This window comes from Arvicanthis niloticus, chromosome X, assembly GCF_011762505.2.
Source record: "Arvicanthis niloticus isolate mArvNil1 chromosome X, mArvNil1.pat.X, whole genome shotgun sequence".
NCBI lineage: Eukaryota > Metazoa > Chordata > Mammalia > Rodentia > Muridae > Arvicanthis > Arvicanthis niloticus.
In genome coordinates this window covers 16448060-16466462 of record NC_047679.1, presented here as the reverse complement: position 1 = coordinate 16466462, position 18403 = coordinate 16448060, and the positions used below count along the sequence as shown (strand labels likewise).

At 42.0% G+C, this 18403-nt stretch overlaps 1 protein-coding gene across 36 annotated transcripts in view; it reads right to left on the bottom strand.

The window, feature by feature from the left end:
* Positions 1–1421: 1421 nt before the first annotated feature.
* The window catches only part of Huwe1 (HECT, UBA and WWE domain containing E3 ubiquitin protein ligase 1), a 122283-nt gene continuing 105301 nt past the window's right edge, over positions 1422–18403 (bottom strand). For 20 of the 36 annotated variants that reach the window (XM_076918660.1, XM_076918662.1, XM_076918669.1 and 17 more), the window contains 21 exons: positions 17691–17905; positions 17312–17612; positions 17083–17185; positions 15787–16333; positions 14593–15202; positions 13832–13950; positions 13577–13733; positions 12843–12975; positions 12396–12598; positions 11575–11789; positions 10487–10586; positions 8110–8268; positions 7502–7747; positions 6998–7115; positions 6473–6613; positions 5608–5895; positions 5391–5496; positions 4037–4154; positions 3579–3760; positions 3182–3372; positions 1422–2034 (listed from right to left, as the gene is read on the bottom strand). In XM_076918660.1, coding sequence (XP_076774775.1) covers positions 1932–2034; positions 3182–3372; positions 3579–3760; positions 4037–4154; positions 5391–5496; positions 5608–5895; positions 6473–6613; positions 6998–7115; positions 7502–7747; positions 8110–8268; positions 10487–10586; positions 11575–11789; positions 12396–12598; positions 12843–12975; positions 13577–13733; positions 13832–13950; positions 14593–15202; positions 15787–16333; positions 17083–17185; positions 17312–17612; positions 17691–17905 — 4355 coding nt within the window. In that variant the 3' untranslated portion in view covers positions 1422–1931. The remainder of the gene's footprint in view (positions 2035–3181; positions 3373–3578; positions 3761–4036; positions 4155–5390; positions 5497–5607; positions 5896–6472; positions 6614–6997; positions 7116–7501; positions 7748–8109; positions 8269–10486; positions 10587–11574; positions 11790–12395; positions 12599–12842; positions 12976–13576; positions 13734–13831; positions 13951–14592; positions 15203–15786; positions 16334–17082; positions 17186–17311; positions 17613–17690; positions 17906–18403) is intronic. The other 16 variants (XM_076918689.1, XM_076918680.1, XM_076918690.1 and 13 more) reach the window with 9 other exon arrangements.

Here is an 18403-nt window from a genome sequence, read left to right as displayed (position 1 = left end):
ACACAACTCATACTGTGACTTCTTTGACTTTTTTGTTTAGCATTGATGGTGCATATATTACAACATATTTTTAGTTACTACATATGATCCTACTTTACAAACATTCCAATTTTTACGTCTTCTAGATAGCAGTTTATTCCTTTCTTTTGTGATGTGCTGTCACCAAATCTAGGGCCTTCCATATGCTAGGCAAACATACTACTGAGATAGCTCAGTAATCAAGTTATAAGATAGGGTCTCAACTCTATTGCCCAGGCTGGCATTTAGCTTACAACAGTCCTCTTGCCCCAGCTGTCTTAGTCTTTGAATAATAGATGTGAACAGCCATATAAGTTTAGAACTAGGTCTTGTTGACCCGACAATTCTTCCTTCCATTCTAAACTTCTGTGGGACTCCTAACCTTTTTTAAAAAAAGGGTTTTTTTTTATCTTTTTGCTCAAAGCAGATGTGATCTGTTCTACTATACTTGGCTCAACCTAAATGGCTCTTTTCCTCCTTAAATGAGACCTCCACCCAACTCAAGGCCATTAACAATTTGAAGAATTTACAAGGCTGCCTGGGACACTCAGAGACACTGCAGATGTCAGAGAGGTGACTGCTTCCTTCCAGACAAGACGTTCTGAGCTAGGGACAATGCACCTACCTGTCTTCTCAGTAGTCAGAGAGGTTAGATACAAAACAGCTAATGTTGACTAGAAAGAAAATGGCTGCTGGCCAATTTCTCAGGCTCATAGATAGGATCAAGGTGAGGACATCTCTTGCTTTCCTACACCTGAGACATCAATAGGAAAAAAACACTTTAGGCCATAGTGCCTCAATAAAGAAGAAAAACCACACTGAGAAAGTACTACTTGGGATTGTTTTTCCACTAAATTTTTATTAAATTTTTGTTGTGGTCCAAGGCTGGAACCATCAAAGTCTGATAAAGTGCTAGATAGAGTAAAAACCACAAGAGACTACTAGATAATCTGTAAATACTTGCAAACAAATGACAAGACAGACAAAAACAAAAAAGGTGGTCTTCTGAAGAGCTAGTCAAATATTTTGCTTATTAAAATTTACTAGAAAGGAACCAAACCTTGTAAGAAAGTTAAACTTGAGATTATCATAAATGCTTATGAAATGAAACATTGCATGGGTTGAGTAAACTCCAAAGTTTTGATAGAACCTGCTGCAGTATGTCCCAAATACTCAAGGTCCACAGCCTCAAGTACAGATCCCATTTTAAATAACAAAAATCTGCCCAATTCCTGATGCCTGTCAGTCTTTTCTCTGGGGAAAGTGACTGAAGAAGGAAGTTATACCAGAAGTGGAGGTGGGTGCATGAGCAGGAAGGGCAGAAATGGTTTTCTGGAAAGTATAAGAGAGCTTTATTCTTTTCAATTTTTTTTTCAGTTTGAAAAAAACTCCATTGTGAAAAGTAAGTTATGAAGAGTGCTCTTTATTTGAAACCTCCACAACACAGATGCCAATCTTGTCTCGCATTGAATCATTAGCTGTGCACATCAACACATTCCAAGCACAAATTAAGAAATGCAAACAGAACAAAAAAATATATATATATATAATTTCCCCTATCCAAAGGTTTCAAGTCTCAATGCAGCAAATCCTTCTGAACACAGAATCTGAGGAGCACACTGTTCAGTCGGGACAAACGGGTCGTCCCTGCACAGGCTACTGCCTTAACACATGGGGTGGGGATCATGGACGGCATGGAAAAGGGAGAGCCAAGGAAAGGGGAGAGGAAAAGAGAATGAGAAGCGAACAGGTATGCACTAGGGAAGATGGGCAGCTGGGACACACACATGGTGAGTTGGTGAATTTCATTTATTGGATTTTGACATTTTCTTTCTGGATCTTTTGAATCCCCCCCCCTCCCCAGGTCCAACAATGGTAGAAAAACCCCACAGAAGTAGGCACGGCCTTATTTATTAGGCCAGCCCAAAACCTTCAGAGCACTCCTGGATGGCCAATAGTAGCATGTGGCGGAGCTTCTCAAAGCTCTCATAGGCAGGCAGGTCCAGTTGATTGAAACTAAAATGAAGAAAGATTAATCCATGAGTAAAGAAAAATGAGTCCCAGTATTACCAACTTTCTGCTCCTTTCTGAGCCAGAGCTCATCTATACCTACTGCTTCTTGCTGACTCTCCTACCTTTTCTCCAACCTGCTAGTCTGGCCTCAACATAAATTGGCTCTTACCACAACTTATACACCATGGCCTAACCTGTAGGATAAAGTTTAATGAACTGGAGAAGAATTAGCTGGGAGATAGTGAGTTGGTAAATTTCATTTATTCCTTAAGGTTTTACTTTAAAACAAGATTATTTATTTTATGTATATTAAGTGTTTTGTCTGTATGTAGGTGTACCATACTGTGTGCTTGCTGATGCTAGGAAGGCATTAGAGCACCGAGTACTGCAGTTATAGTTGGTTAAGAGCCATCATGTGGTGCTGGGAACTGAAGCTGAGTCTTTTGCAAAAGCATTACGTATCTTTCCTGCTAATCCAGCTCCTCATTTATTAGTTTTTAGCGTTTTCTATTACTTTTTGAGACTGGGTCTGTGTATTCCAGATTGGCCTCAAACTCAAAACTTCTGAATATCCTGCCTCCCAGGACTATAGGTATGCACTACTGCACAGAATTTATGTGGTGTAATGGAATCATGGTATTGTGATGGAAAAGTACTTTTAAACTGAACTATATACATCTCCAATCATGACATTTCCTAAGAAACAATTGTCTTTAAGAAGACATTTTGGTTCACTAGTGATGTATATGTTTGGGTATATACGTGTTAGCGAAAGTGCCTATAAAATCCAGAAGAGCTACAGTTGGGAGTCACACTGGTTGCAAACTGACCTCCATGAGTGCTGAGAACTAAATTCTGGTCTTGTGAAAAGGAGCTCTTAACCACTGAACCATGTATATCCAGCCCTTGCCTAGTCAGGCAAAACTTTGGAATCATAATTTCCTAAAGTGCTATTTGCCAATGTCTTTCCAGACATCACTCTGTGTTTAGTCTATCTGCTCACCTCAACTTCCTCAACAGACTCAACAAACTGAGGTTTATAAAGTTGTAGACCAGGCCATACTTGTGCTCCCAACCTTGGGTAGGTGTCTAGAAGTTATCAGGTCTATAAGCTCACTGAAAAGGAAAAAACTTAAAGTTGTTTTCTTACCATGTATGGGCTGAAGGCAGGCGATCTGTGGATCTGTCATCTCGATGAATCTGAAACTTCTGAATGCCATTCATGCCTTCAAGGGCAGCAAATCCTTGCAGGGGCACCTTGGAAGTACCTGTGACAAACTGGAGGAACTTGGCACGATCTGCTTGGTCAAAGGAACGCAATGCTCTCCAGAACCACTGGATCTGTAAGAAGAGATACACAAAAGGCAAATGTTAGAAAGAGAACTTGTAAAGATCAGGAAATGGCAATAGACTTGAAATATTAGTCAAGTCTCTTTTGTTCCTTCACAGGATAGGTGAGAACATCAGCTCCAGAAGAACAAAAAGAGGCAAATGTATACTGTTATCCATAAACCAGCACTGAGTATAGGAACACCTCTGCAGCTCACCTGAATAGAATTGGATTGGTACTTGTGGTACTCAGTGTTAGATTTTAGATCATCAATGTCGATGGTAGGCAGCCCTGATATGAGCAGCTCTAATTCCTGCTCAGTAAAGATGGATATGAGGCGCTTTGGAATGATTTCATAGAAGCCTTCCAAGAAGGCTGCCAGCTGTTTGCGGATGGCTCCTGGTAACATAATAAAAAAAAAGTGACATGGAATCAGAATTCTGATACAACAAGAGTTAATACAGCCTCAGTTTGACACCTGATACTGATAGATCTGCCTGCCTTACCTACCACTGTTTCTAGGCCCCTATATGACAGTAGAAGTTAAGTACTTTGGTAAAGTGGTCTGATTCCTTTTGTGCAAAGTATTTGTGGCTATGTCATAGAAAATAACAAAAAATGTGAAATAAAAAGGCTGACCTCTTTCCTTGAACAAGCAGAGGACACCACTCCTACCTGTCATTCTCATCTGGCAAACCAGGTGTACATATTCCTTCTTGTTCTCCTCTGTTACCAAAATGTTGGCTCCATTGGGTTTGAGGTCACGAACTTCACATACTCCAAATTCTTGAACCTGGAACATCCAAGATACTAATCATACATAGCAGGTTTTATCTGGGCTAAAAGTAACACAGAGGTGCAAGAACACATCCTAACTCCTTGCCATGTCCCAGACAGGGAGATGAGGCATAATCATAGCTACCTGTTGTTTTTCACTATGTTTTTTCACTGCATAAGAAAAAGCTGAAGGATGGAATGAAGGAAATTAGTCTTTGGCCCTAAAACAAGTGAGAAAAGGGTAATTTTAATTTTTTTCTATAATGAACTGAACATAGGACTGAATTATGAACTGAACATTGTGTGTGTGGTGGGGGAACAGAGACAGAGGTCAAAGACGAGTGTCTTCCCGTATCATATTCTTCCTTATTTTCCGAGCGTTTCTCAATGAACTCTAAGCTCACTGGTTTGGCTTTGAGTTCCATCTGTCTTGGCACCTCCAGCCCTTGAGTTACAGATACATGCTACTGTGTCTAGTCCCTCCTGGAACACTTTTTTAAATTTACATTTTATGTGTGTGGTGGATATGTACGGAGACCAGAGGACATTTGCAGGACCCAGTTCATACCTTCCATTGAGCCCTGGGATTGAACTCACAGTATCAGGCTTGGTGGCCTTACCTGCTAAACTATCTTACTGGTTCTGAAACTTTTATTGAAAATAAAAAACCAGGGCTAGAGAAATAACTCAGTATTAAAAGCTGCTCACATTTCCAGATGGCTCAAGTTTGGTTCTCAGCACTCATGTTTGGTGACTCCGAGCCCTGTAACTCCATGGGACCCAATTCCTGCTTCTGGTCTGTACATACCTGAACACATGGCCATACACATAAATAAAACTATTTTGTGTGTATGAATGTAGGTTTGTGTGATAATATACACATGTAAAGAAGCCAGAGAGGATAATGTTATCTGTGTGTTCTGCACTATTTTTCCCTAGACAAGGTCTCTCCCTACAACTAAACTGGCAGTCAACTTATCTCCAGTGATATTCTGTCCTGTTGCACTCCCCAAAGCACTGTGTACTCAAAAGTTCCAAGCACTCAATCATGGTTATACCTTTTTACGTGTGTGTCAGATCTCAACTTAGGCCATAAGGCTTGCAAAACATGTGCTCTTACCCACTGAGAAGAAACTAGGAAACAGCCTGGATCATTTGACCAATTCTATTTCCTGTTTGATGAAGTCAAAGTGTTTTCTCAGAACTGTTGATACACAGAGTCAGTTCCAAATATATCACCCAACTTACTTACCTCAGTGCTAAAGGTGAGGTCATAGCCTAATGTAGAGACATCATTTTCAAGCAGATAAACTAAGCCCTGGTAGAAGTGGTAATCTTCACTCTCCATATCTGTATACCTAAAAAAAAAATGCAATTAGGTAAGGTCATGGCTTGGTTGAGGAACAGGCAGAAAAGGGAGGTAAGGATATGAGAGTCATAGGGCTAAAGGCAGTCTACCACAATCTCACCTAACAGATTTGCCCAAGATGTGTTTGTAGAAAGACCTAGTAAAGTAGCACTCCAGGAGGCGGTTGTCATATACAGCTTTGGCTACAATTCGTCCAACAAACTTGAAGTAGCTGAGGTGGTTGGGATTGCAGTGGGAAGATGGATTGATCGTGTAGGTGACCCGGTCACCAGGTGAGGTACGGAACAAGGCATACATAGGGTTGAACATCTCTCGAGAGATGATCATGTACCACTCTCGCAGGAGCCCCCCAGCATCCTGACCTTCTTCTCCTTCAAACACTATATACCTACATAAGAGAGCAGAAATAAGAGAGCTGTGCAGAAAGCCAGGACAGACTTGACCATTCATGTAGCATCATGTAAGCATCATGTAAGTCTGTGAATCTGACTTTGGAGAGTACATTGTCAGATAAAGAAATGAGTAGAGTACCAAGAGTAGCTCTGTCTCATTGGCTACTGTGATACTTGCTGCAAACTATCAATTTCTTCCAGGTGGCTTCATAATCCACCAGTGAACAATTACTGACTTAGCGGGGGCACTCAAGCACATGGTGCCTCCCAAACTCAAGGCTACCAATCTGTTTTGCAGGCAGATTTCTATTCCTAGCCTAATAATATATTAAGCTCGCATTGCAAAGGCATTAAAGACATCCTTGTCTGCCTAACTTGGTGACTAAGTCAGCCAAAAGGTCAACCAGCAGTTCAAGTCTAAAAGCAGGAAGCTCAATTAACATTATTTAAGCCAGAATGCTATTGGAAGTTTTGTAACCACTTCCCCTAAACTTGAGGCCAGATTAGGCCACTGCTACCATATAGCATATAGGCCCTGAACCATCTTGGCTGTTTTCTCTCCCAAGTTCTTACAATCGATTCTTCATTTCTTCAGGAGATTTGCGATGCAGCTCACGATAGGAGTCTTCAAATACATGGTCACGGCGGACATGCACTGCCATGTCTTCTTTCCGGAGCCCTTCGTCCAAACGTTCCAGCTCTTGGCGGAAATATCTTAGGATGTAGAAAAGGAAGGGAAGTAGGATTAGGGGTGGCAAAGCAAACTTATATCTGTCTGTTCAGAAGGAAAACTCACAGTGATGCACTCCCTTTGATCTTTTAACCCTACACACCCAGAAAGTCTATAGCAGCTGGGTTAGACCATTTATTATGAATTCAAAATTTTCCCATTTCTACTGAATAAGGGATCATAGAGACTATTAGATTTCTGCAACTAACAAGGAAGCACATTTGTGTGTATAGAAAGGAGTTGAGATGACAAGGAGTCTTGAGCCTCATTTTGACTGTACCACCACTATGACTCTAAAGGATGAGATGAGAATTTAGAAATGTAGTACCACCAAGAAACCCATCACATTACAGGAGCAGGGTACATACTTGCGCTTGACATCAAAGTCGAGGACACGAATGTAATCTACTAAGACAGCAAAAGGCCCATCAGCAAGATGGGTGGTGGACTGCCGTAGTATCTGGTTTAACACAGTGCGGTGAGTCTCTGAGAGAAAAGATGATAGCAGGAATCAGCATATTACAGGTCCTAAGAAACTACAACAGTCTACTAGCAACCAACTTGCTTTTATTTATTTTAGAAGCCTCAATCAGGAATTAGCAAAAGCCAGGGGCCACTCCTAAGGGATGAATGGGCATTTCTAACACCTGGCTTTACAATAAAACCCAAATCCTTTGGAATGTAAACACATAAGAGCTTATACAGGAGAACTCTCCTGTCATTAACTAGGTCTACTTTTTGCTGTGTGTGTGTGGGGGGGGGGGGGTGGGGGGCGCGGGCGGTTGTATGCAAGCATGTTTGCATACAGAACTCTCTCATTCTACTTAATAGGGATAAAATACTTTATTTGTGGGTCTAAGAGTTCCATGTACCTGCAAAGCGAAGGAACTTCTGTGTATCAGGGGGAAGGCTTGAGGAGATGTGCATAGATGAGGGCTCCCTGGAGAAGAATGGGTCAAGAGAGGACGGAGTGGCTGGGGTTAAGGGGGCAGGGGAGAGTGGAGGCGGCTCATCCTTGATGTGTGCCAGCTGGCTCTCACGGGTATCTCGGACAGGAGGCTTGCTCTCTCGCTCTGTGGCATGGACCAAAAAGAAGGCCTCGACAGCAGGCTGTAACACTAGAGGATAGCAATGACAGCAAAGTGAGACTTTGTTTAACATATAAACACATGCCCACCTTCCCATAACCACATCACAAATATAAAACATGGAAGAATAATGAAAACTTGCAGGGTAATGCAGGGTAGTAAAAAGCCAAGAGAAGTCAGAAAAGCAAAACAGGCAATCAATTATAAAGACAAATCTCAAGTACCAGAATTACAGAGAGAGGGGGCCATTCTTTTGAATTCTTGTTAGACACACAGAGGAAGTCCAACAAACAGACTGAAAAAGCAAGATAATCACCAGCACCACCTGGCAGGAAGTGGCCAAGAGCAGACTAAGGGGTTGGGAATCTGTAACCTCAGAGAGAACAACTCACCTAATACTGCATGCTGGTCATGAGATTCCTCCAGTTCCTTTAAACATTCCCCTAGCATGTCCCACAGCTCATCTAGGCTCAGTTGTTCACTGAGCAGGGGTAACTCAGGCGGTCTCTCCTCTTTCTCCTTCTCCCCCTGTGGTGTTCCATCTGAGACTACTAGATACACAAAGGACAGTCAGAAACTTTCAGGGTGTCTCTCTTGAGAGTTTTTCCCAGACCAAAAGCATAGGACACTAGACAGACTGAGCTCACTGGCCAGAGTATTACTCATTGAACAACATCTAGAAGGTAAACTAAATAATACATTTGACTCCTCAGTTATGCTAGTCTTTTTCAAGTTTTCAAAGGCCATATATTGTGTAGTCTTGTCATTGTCTTCTGAGCCGAGAAGAAACCTCTTGTTAAGGGCAATGTGCTACAACGGAACTTTGGAAAGTTGTCTTTCAGCGTAAGTATGTTTTAGAACATTATGTTCATTAAATTCTAATAAATTCTGCCTTTGCAATCAGGTTGCTCAATCCCTACTTTCTTTTTCTTTTTCTAGAGATAAAGGCTAGGATAAAAATTTTGATTAAATAATTTTTAAATAAAACTCTCATGCCTTTTAAATTAATCTACTTGTGTCCTTAACAAGGACATTGATATTTTTTTCTCCTTGTTCTTCTCTGAAATTTATTCACAAATGCTCGACAGCCAAGTAGAAAGACTAATTCAATCTTCTGGGTAAGAGGGAAGCAACTGTTTCTTCACTAGCCCTTTCCCCACCTCTCCCTCTCCACCAGAACCCCAACAAGATCACTGTTTTGCTTAGACTTCTTCCTGACCTTCGCTTTCATCCTCTAACCAAATCCTAGCTATTCTTGAAAGGCTCTGTGAGCCCTAGGTGTGAGTCCTGGCTGTGGTACTTGCAGATCGTGTCACCTTGGGTAAAAGAAGATGGACAGAGAACATGGGAGTAATATTTACCCCCCAAAGTCCAGATGATTCAATAAAGCCATTTCAAACCTGTGTGTCTTATGAGAACACTATTTTAAAGAAATGTGTTTAAAGGGCATCAAAAATATTCTATATTATTTTAAAAACTGTATGTATACACACAAAGTCCAAAGAATAATTTTAGGTATTATTCCCCTAGTTCTCAACCTTCTCAATGCTGTAACCCTCTAATGCAGTTCCTTACACTGTGGTGTCCTACCATAAATTTATTTTCGTTGCTATTTTATAACTGTAATTTTGCTACTGTTATGAATCATAATGTAATTATCTGTGTTTTTGAATGGTCATTTGACCCTCAAAGAAGTCTCGACCCATAGATTGAGTACTGCTCTAGGGCCATCTACCTGTTTTTTGAAATAGGGTCTCTCATTAACCTGGAACTCACTGATTAGGGTAGGTCAGCTGGTCAGCAAGCTCAAGCCTAAGCCCAGGGATCTGCCAATGTTGGCTTTCTCTAGCACTGGGATTATTAGAGTGTGTGTTACCATGTTGGGTGTTTTTGACCCCATGGCAAGCACTTTAGCTACACTGGACACTGGGCTGTTTCCCATCCCAAACAGTACTGCTTTAAATGAATCATGCCTTGTAACTCAGAGCTAGCAAATTGGGGAGCCAAGACTTGATGAACATGCCATATTCATGCACAATATACTACATTTCCTTTTTTTTTCTTTTCCTTCTCCTCCTCCTTTTTTTGTTGAGACAGGGTCTCAATATGTATCTCTGGCTGCCCTTGAACTTAGATATGGCCATGTTTGCCTCTGAAGTACTAGAATTAAATACATGTGTCATCATGTTTGGCTCCTTTTTTTCTTCTTATAGTAACACCTTTTCACTTTCCAAATTTTTGTTGTGTATGCGCATGGGTGTGTGTTTGTATGCCACGGCACGTGTGGAAAGTAGAGGACAAATTTGAAGGAGTTCATTTTCCCCCCTCCGATCATAGAAGTACCAGGAGTTAAACTTGGTAATGGCTCTTTAGCAAGTACCCTTACCTGCCAAGCCACTTCATTCATCATCTTTTGAGATAGAGTCTCACTATGTAGCAGCAGGCTTAGTATATGAGCAAGTCAATCTTGCCTCAGCCTTATGTGTATTTAGCACAAACACATAGGGCACACGTTGGGAGTTTACTTGTGGTCATTAGTACTCTCCTTTGACCATGTGGGTTCTGAGGTTCAAACTCAGGTTGTCAAGGCTTGGTGGCAAGTACAAATTCCCTTTATTCACTGAGTCATCTTGCCAGGCCCTAATCTGCTACTTTAAAGACAGGTTCTCTCTGTGTTGTTCAGGCTGACTTTACATTTATAAACTTGTGAACATTTATGGATCCATTAGGACTTCTCTAACTTTTTTTGCAAGCAGCAGTAGTACTGACCAATGGACTGAGTATCTTGAGCACTGGGAGATGGCTGGTCCACATCCATGGGTGATTCCTCTCTCCGGACAGATGTCTCTGACTGGTTAGAAGACTCCGACTGGATAAAGGGAGAAAAGGTCACATAAAGGTGCAACTCTGCTTTCCTCCAGGACTAGAGGTTGGCCCCTGAATGTCTCACACATTGAGCTTAGAAGATACTTTCACCTACCTGGTTATCAAAGTATATAGCTCTCTAGGTCAAAAGGATGACACACATGTTTCTTTTTCACTATGAGCCTGCAGGCTTCCCCAAGAGCTTCCTGGGTGCCAGCATTCTCTCTAATCCGTTCCCACCCAATTCCTATTCACATCTCACTCTACACCTATACTGGTGCTCTGAGTATAGACAAAAATTATACATTTTCTGGACCAGGTTCTGTTTGTGTACATACTCTTAAGGTAGGCAGAAAGTAGGCTTGTTGGCTATTACTATTTGTTCAAACTGAACTCAGTATAATCTCCCATAGGTGGGGTATTTAAACTATGTCTTTATCAGGTAAGACAGGAGACTGGGCAGAAAAAAATACCCCAGAATAACAGCTCTTTATTTTCTCTAACACTGTTGGGAGTCATTCTCCCAAATCCTGTACTATGTCCAGTGTGACCAGCAATATACTATATGTTTTGAGATAGGGTTTCGCTGGTCCTGGAACTCACTATGTAGACTAAGCTGGCCTTGAACTCACAGAGATCCACCTCTGTCCCAAGTGCTGAGATTAAAGGCCAGGGTGAAATAGTGGCCATAGATAATGTATATCAAACTCACGGGACTTTCAAGAGTAGCACTTCTATTGTCTGCATTATTTCACATCACTAATTTTTTTTAACCATATATCCCTTCAGAACCCAGGCACCGAGCATAAGTCAATTTGAAAAACACTACTAACTGGATAGCTGGGAGTGGGATATGATGGCCAAGCTTTAAATTCAACCAGGTATCAATACAAACCAGTAAAAACAATCAATGAAAAGTAAGAGAAACACCAACAGAACATAGCCTTGTTGTCTAGAGGCATTCATGTAGCAAACTTAATGCAAAAGCATACAAGGTATGAGCAATGAATCCCAACTGATGACATGGTGCAGGAAGGAGGGTAGAGAAATGAATGAGGGGCCGCAGGCATCATGCTAACCGTTGCTGCTTGTTGCTGTCTCCGCGCCCTTTGACCCTCACGTACCATTTGTATAATGGCATCAGCCTCAGCCTCCAGCTGCCGAACAGCTGCCTGGATGCTGCTAGCTGAGCCTAAACCGGAGGAACCTGGGAGAAAGAGGGAAAAGGGGAAGGCATGATATAAAATGTAGTAACTGGGAATGCCCAAAATTCTTTCCTCTCTTCATGGATGCCATGGGGCATCTTGTTAAATTTGAGTTTTAGTTCAGGAGGTTTTGTATCCTCATAATCAAGTTCCAAGGTAGACAGGAGCAGGGGAAATGGTAAAAGACAAATGGATGGCACATGTAGAGTGTTCTATGGGTCAGAAGCCAATGTTTGAGAACATGGTTAATATTTTAACATTTTATCTAGGAGTGTCCAAGGAGGCAGAAAGCATACACTCATAAGTCTTTCTCAGAGAAATGTTGGTCTCCCCATTTCCTTGCCAGATTTAAATAACTCCTCAATTGTAAACTTGATCTATTGGATCTCAGGTAGATAACTGAATGGGTTATACAATACAGCCACCAACATTTGATAGTTTAAAAAGGGGGGTGGGTGGGTGGTGTTCTTTTTTGGAAAAGTCAAATGGAAACAAAACAGGACATTTTAGCCCAGCTCCTTCAGGAACTCTGGATCCACCCCCATCCCCAGTAGCAGCAGCATTATCACCACCATCACCACCCTCAATTAGACACTCTAGTTTTATACCTAGCCTGCCTGTCTGCTTGGCTTTCTTGTTAGCTCGTCGTGTGTCATCCCGCAGCTGGATGATGACCTGTAGTACCCTCAAGAAGAACTTCTGGGTAGATGTCTTGGATGTCAACATGGACATAGAAGGCAGTTGGAGCTCCCGGCCACCCAAGGGTCGCTTCTGAGATGCTACTATTACCACATTTTCAGCCACGTCAAACCTGTATAGTGTAGAGGTGGCTTATGTATATTGACATCAAAGTATAAAATACTCAGAGCAAGGAGGGATCAGGGTATTAACTAGAGAAAATAACTGTAAAGATAGTATTAGCCCACTGGAGTTTTTAAAAACACCACATCAATTATGTTATAGAACAAATAGAAAAACCACCTACAGATATGAGACAGAAGAGGAAAACTAGCAAAAACCACTTTTCAATGTTCCAGATTCTAACCCACACCTACCTGCTCTGCATTTTGCCTTTCAGTTTGGTGGTCTGTGGCTGCTCCTCAGGTAGGCCATCAGGAGACAGGGTCTCGCATTGGGCTCGACGCTGCTGTTCCAAATTGTATTCCCGTAATTCAGCGAGTAGGGTACCTGGGTAGGTAGAGGAGTCAAGCAGGCAGCAGTCAGAGATTTCTTTGAAGCAGAAAGCTGAACCTTACCAGAACATCTTTGCAGGAAATTTAAGTGAACAGAAAATTTTGCTATTTGGTTTATTGTTTCTTCTATGGACCAACCACTTACTATACAAATGAGGTCATTATTCTAAGTATAATTCCTAAACCTGATTATAGTGCAGGTAGGTGTATCTTTAAGATGAGAAAAGCCCTCTTTGCAACTTTATCATGGGGTTCTTACAGGTACTTATTAGGGAGAAAAAAAGTAGGTAGGTCTTTTTGTTCTCATAAATAGCATTCCCTTACTCCTTCACTCAGCACAGATGACCAGCTATATAGCAGTTGCTGGTGATATAAAGAAAGCCAGGCAACCTTGTTCTCAAATAATCCTTGTTCTCAAATAATCCACAGATGAAAACAAGAGCTGTGCTACAGGAGCATGGTCTAGTTCAGGGTATGTGTGAGAGGTGCTTATAAGAAGACAGAATAGAATGCAGCATTATTATTATTATTATTATTATTATTATTATTATTATTATTATTATTACTACTACTACTACTACTACTACTACTATTACCTATCTGTTTACAAAGGGTATAACCCAGATGGCGGGCTCCATTCAGTAGCAGCTTAAGAACAGTGTCCCGGGTTCCAGAGTCCCCACGAGAGAGCTGCAGTAACACATTGGCTGCATCTTCCAAGCCTTCTTCAGAACAAGAGTGGGATGTCAACACCTGGGTAAAATATAGGAGAAGTAATAAGCCCTAACCTGAGAACTGAAACGTCTACCCCTTTCCTTCAACTTCATAAGGTATAAAGAGCTTAGACTCACCTCCACAGAGAGCTGTAGCTGGTTTTCAGTGAGGCCAGAGGATACCATTTTGAAGTCTATACCACTGCTGCCTCCTTCACTAACCTTTGCTGGAGATTTGCTGCCTTTAGTAGTGGAAGCTTTGAGGAAACAGAACATATTAAAGCTCTGTGACTGCTATAAGCCTGGAAGTACTGTATTATACAGGGCTTTAAAATGGCAAAGCAGAGAAAATGACAACCTACCTATCAAGGCCAAATCTTTTTTGTGTGCTGAGAATTGAACTTGGAATGTTATACATACCATGGAAGCATTCTACTACTGAGCTATATTCTTAACTATCCTTGTAAGGTAACCAAAAATCCTAAGTATTTCTCTAAATTGTTCCCTTATCATAGCCCACAACTTATTCTTTAAAACCTACACCTGCAGACAATTCTTAACTCATCTGCTACCTGGCTTATTTTCTCTATTTCCTGAGATGATATTACCTTAAATCACACTGCATTCAGTCTATTATTGTATAGTCTGGAAATCTTAAGACTTAACTCCACCCCTTTGGTGGAGCCAGAGGTTTGGCTTTATACAAATGTGTGCAGGTGCATACACCATACACATGGAAGGTGGTGGTGTGGGGAGAGGAATAGACAAAATAGGGTAAGAATGAACACATTCTGTTCTCACAATAATGATCATTTAGGGAAGACGATCTGGATTGGGAAGTGGGAGTATGGTGGGAGCCATAGCACACATACCCTTTAGCTCTGACTTGAAACACTTACTTGAAACAGTAGTGGTAGCAGTTGTGGGTGTAGTCACTGTGGTAGAAGCAGCTACAGTAATGGTAGAAATAGCTGTGGCAGCAACCAGAGCTGGAACAGAAGTGACAGGGGTAGTTGCAGCAGGGGGTGTAGGCGTGGGGGCAGTGGCAGTAGTGGTGGTGGTGGTAGTAGTAGATGTGTTTGAGGTGGCAGCAGTGGAGGAACCACTGTTGCTGGAGTTAGTTTGCACTTCCGATACTTTGTTTTCTGGGAGAGCAATTGAGATGAGAGAGAGGAGTCTCAGGAGTTTCTCAGTTAAGAGAGAACTCCGGCGGATAACAGGATGTGACAACATGTTCATGAGCTGCCCGAGTGGAGAGGCTTCAAGGCTGTGTAGGGAAGTTTCCCCTTCACCACCAGCGCTCACTGGTATTGACTTCACAGAGTTCTTGCCTTTTCGGCTAACATTCATGTTGTCCAGTTTTACCAATAAGTCCCAGAAGTCTGTACAGATGCCACTGCTGGAGGACTGTGAGGAGCATGGGCTGCAGGCCTGCTTACTGCCCCGTTCCCGATCACTCTCACAGTTTGTTTCTTTGGTCCGCTGCTGTGTAAAATGGCTGGGAAACACCTGCAGGGAAAAGAATAGGTTCGATCTAAGGAATCTCTGTAAAGATTAGCCTGACAGGAAAAGAAAATTGCTTCTCAGACTCTTCCTTTTCTTTAACAGCTCTGGTAACATAAGACAGATGGATTATATGACTTTTATCCAGTAGATGGTGAAGCAGCCTGGAGAAATAAGGACGTTGAAGCAAGACGATTAGCAATCTTTTCTAAATGCTTTGTCTCTGCACTTATGAAACAAGGAAAACAACACAGCCTGGCAAAGTTCTTGGTATTAAATAAGGTAATGCATTTTGCCTGGTGCCTAGTACAGGTGGGACCCCAATACATAGTAGCACTGTTTCCTTTATCTGTAAAATAAGAATCATATAGAGTGCAAACAGTTGTTTTGATGACTGAGCTAGTACATTAAAAATTATAAAGAACAAAGATAAAACTCCACGAAGTTATTTATTGAACAATTTCTCAGAAACAGCAAATGGCACAATGTAAAATAACAAAGAGATTTGTTAGCCTTTTACTGTCCAGATCTCACCCAAGGTGTTGATGCCCAGAAAGCCCTGGGGTCTAGGATTCTGTCAAGCTCCTCACCTTGGCCAACTGAATGAGTGTATCCAAAACATGTCTGCAGACAACAGGAGCAGCCTGGGGGTGGATGTGGACAGTGGAACCACTGCTTGCATGCTTTTCTGTATGTTTACGCCCTCCAGAACGTTGAATCTGGAATATGTTAGTCCTACAGCCTAAAGCAGCATCCATTGATACTGAGAGCCAGGAGAGCTGATTGGAACTTTTGGACTCCATCTTGTGGAGCAGATCCAGGGGACGGTTCTCATGGCTGCTTGATGCACAGCTCTTGCTTGACTTCTTGCCCCTTTCTTCACTTGTGGAGAGCTTAGGTGTCTCAATGCACAACTCACTCTCACTGCTGCGCTGCAAAATGGACAGGAGGCTGCGGATGACCCAATGGCGGGTCTGAGCATGATAGCAGAGATTTCTCAGTACTCGGTGTAGACGGCTAGTATTGAGCTTTGGCTCATCCACAAAAAGTAGGACCAAGAGGCAAGACAGGGCTTCATGGTCTAGAAGGAGTCGTCCTCGGAGGCGGAGGAGTGTGTCCACATTACTGCCAGAAGGCCTGGAAACAGAGCATTGTTTCTGGGTAATACTAACTAAAGTAAGTACTAGAATCAGGTATATGAGGTACATGAGAGAAGAATGAGTGGGATAACCCCAGGGAGACTGTAAAAGAAGACAAAGCAATCCACAGCAACAACTCTTTTGTGTATCTATCATATATCGGGTACTTTACAACTTCTTTCCCTGAAGGATGCTGTACACCATTATTGAAATTGTGAGTGAGAAGCTCAAACAAATCAGATAATTTGCTCTTAATTACATGACCACTGAGAAGTAAGAAGAGATTCATATTTTTATCATTTACCAAGTGATGAAAATCTAAGGTCTATGACCCAAGGCTTGTTTTTGCCTTCTCTAGATTAAGGGGCTGCCATTCTTTTATAAGAACTGATCTCTCCAGAAATTGTTTTAGAATGTTAAATCTACTGTGCTTCATCCTAGTTTTAGTCAATAAATAATTCCTCTCCTATTTCTGTAGCATATATGCTGTAGTGCTAAGGCCAAGTAGGCTCCCACTTTCTATTTTGTTAAAACTGTAACTACTATCCACTGCTAGCCTATCTTTTTAAGTCTGGTCTTTTACCTAAGCCCAATCAAAGCTGTGGCATTGTCTACCCATTTCAAGGAAAATAGCTCAGAATGATCATCCAGGCTGCCACAAAATCTTTTAGCTTCTCTACGTATAAAATTAAGGGACCCAGAAGGTAGTATAGTTAAGGTTTAAAAAAAAAAAAAGGACAAGGGTACCTATTATGGCTGCTGCTACCCCCCATCTGGAAGGTGCCACCCCTCTGTACAGCAAGGCGAGTATACTGGACCCCACGGTTGCCGCTCAGGCGACTGGTAAAAGCTACAAGAAAAGAAAAAGGAAATAGAATTTGGTGAAGTGAGGAGAAACTGGGTTCAAGCAATACAACAGGTAGTAAAAGAGGCTAATTAAAACAAGGCCAGGATATTCCAAAGCCCTCCCACTTGCCTCCCTCTGTACCCGGGCTTCGGAGAATGGCAGAAAGTGCAGAAGTACTGCTGTGTCCAAAAAGACGCTCATGCATGAGCTGCCGCTGTCGGGCTTCTTGTTCTCGCCTTAGAGCTTGAGCCTCAGCTGCAATGTCAGGTGGCATCACAGCTAACACGCTGTCTTCCATGTCCTCTAGGACACTACGGCGCAGATCTGAGGGCAGAGTCTGAATGAAGGTCACAGGGTCCATGGGGGTGTCTGAACTGGCATTCTGAGCCAGTTCCCGTCGCTGCTGTTCAGCTCTCTGCTGTGCTAGCACCTACAGAAGGAAAGAAATCAGTAAGAGTATAGCTCTTTTCAAGCTAAGTTTGTTCTCGCCATGTTCCCGCTCACATACTTCCTCTTGAATGGCTGGAGGTAGGGCAGCCAGGAACTCAGGGCTCACTTCAGTCACACCAGGGTTCCCTACTACCGCAGGAGCTGAGCTATTTGTGGAGGGGGCACTTCGGGTTGGTGGACGTATGCCCAACTGGTTCTGTAGGACTTCCCGACGGATATCATCAGGGAGAGCAGCCAGAAAGGAGGGATCCACACCTTCAGGGAGACTGATACCTAAAAAGATGTAAGATATAAAGTGACTTATATCTTCATGGATATTCAAAGGTATACTCAGAGAAAAGAAACACAAATCGTGAGTTGAGAAACTAGCCTTTTATGTTTCACATTGCTTGCAAAGATAGGAGAAGAGCCATAACCCATCTTCCTAAGCTTCAAATAGTTCAACAGTTCAAATAGTTCATTAGTGGTGTACGCTGTCACTCAACCTTTATAAAGATTATTTCATGTAGATTTGTATGTAGCCACCATTATGTAGTATCTTACTAAAGAGACCTAAATACAACTGACCAAAGACTGAAAGCTCCATAACTGTGAGCCTTAAGACAATCCATTCTTTTAAAAGTTGACTATTTCAGACATTTGATTTAGCAATGGAAAGCTGGCTAACATAGTGCCAATGAAGAATGAGGATTAGAGATATTAAATAATGGCCCATACTTTATAAAGGTAGGAAATGGTACAGATGGAGAATGTGAGTGAGCTAAGGCTAAC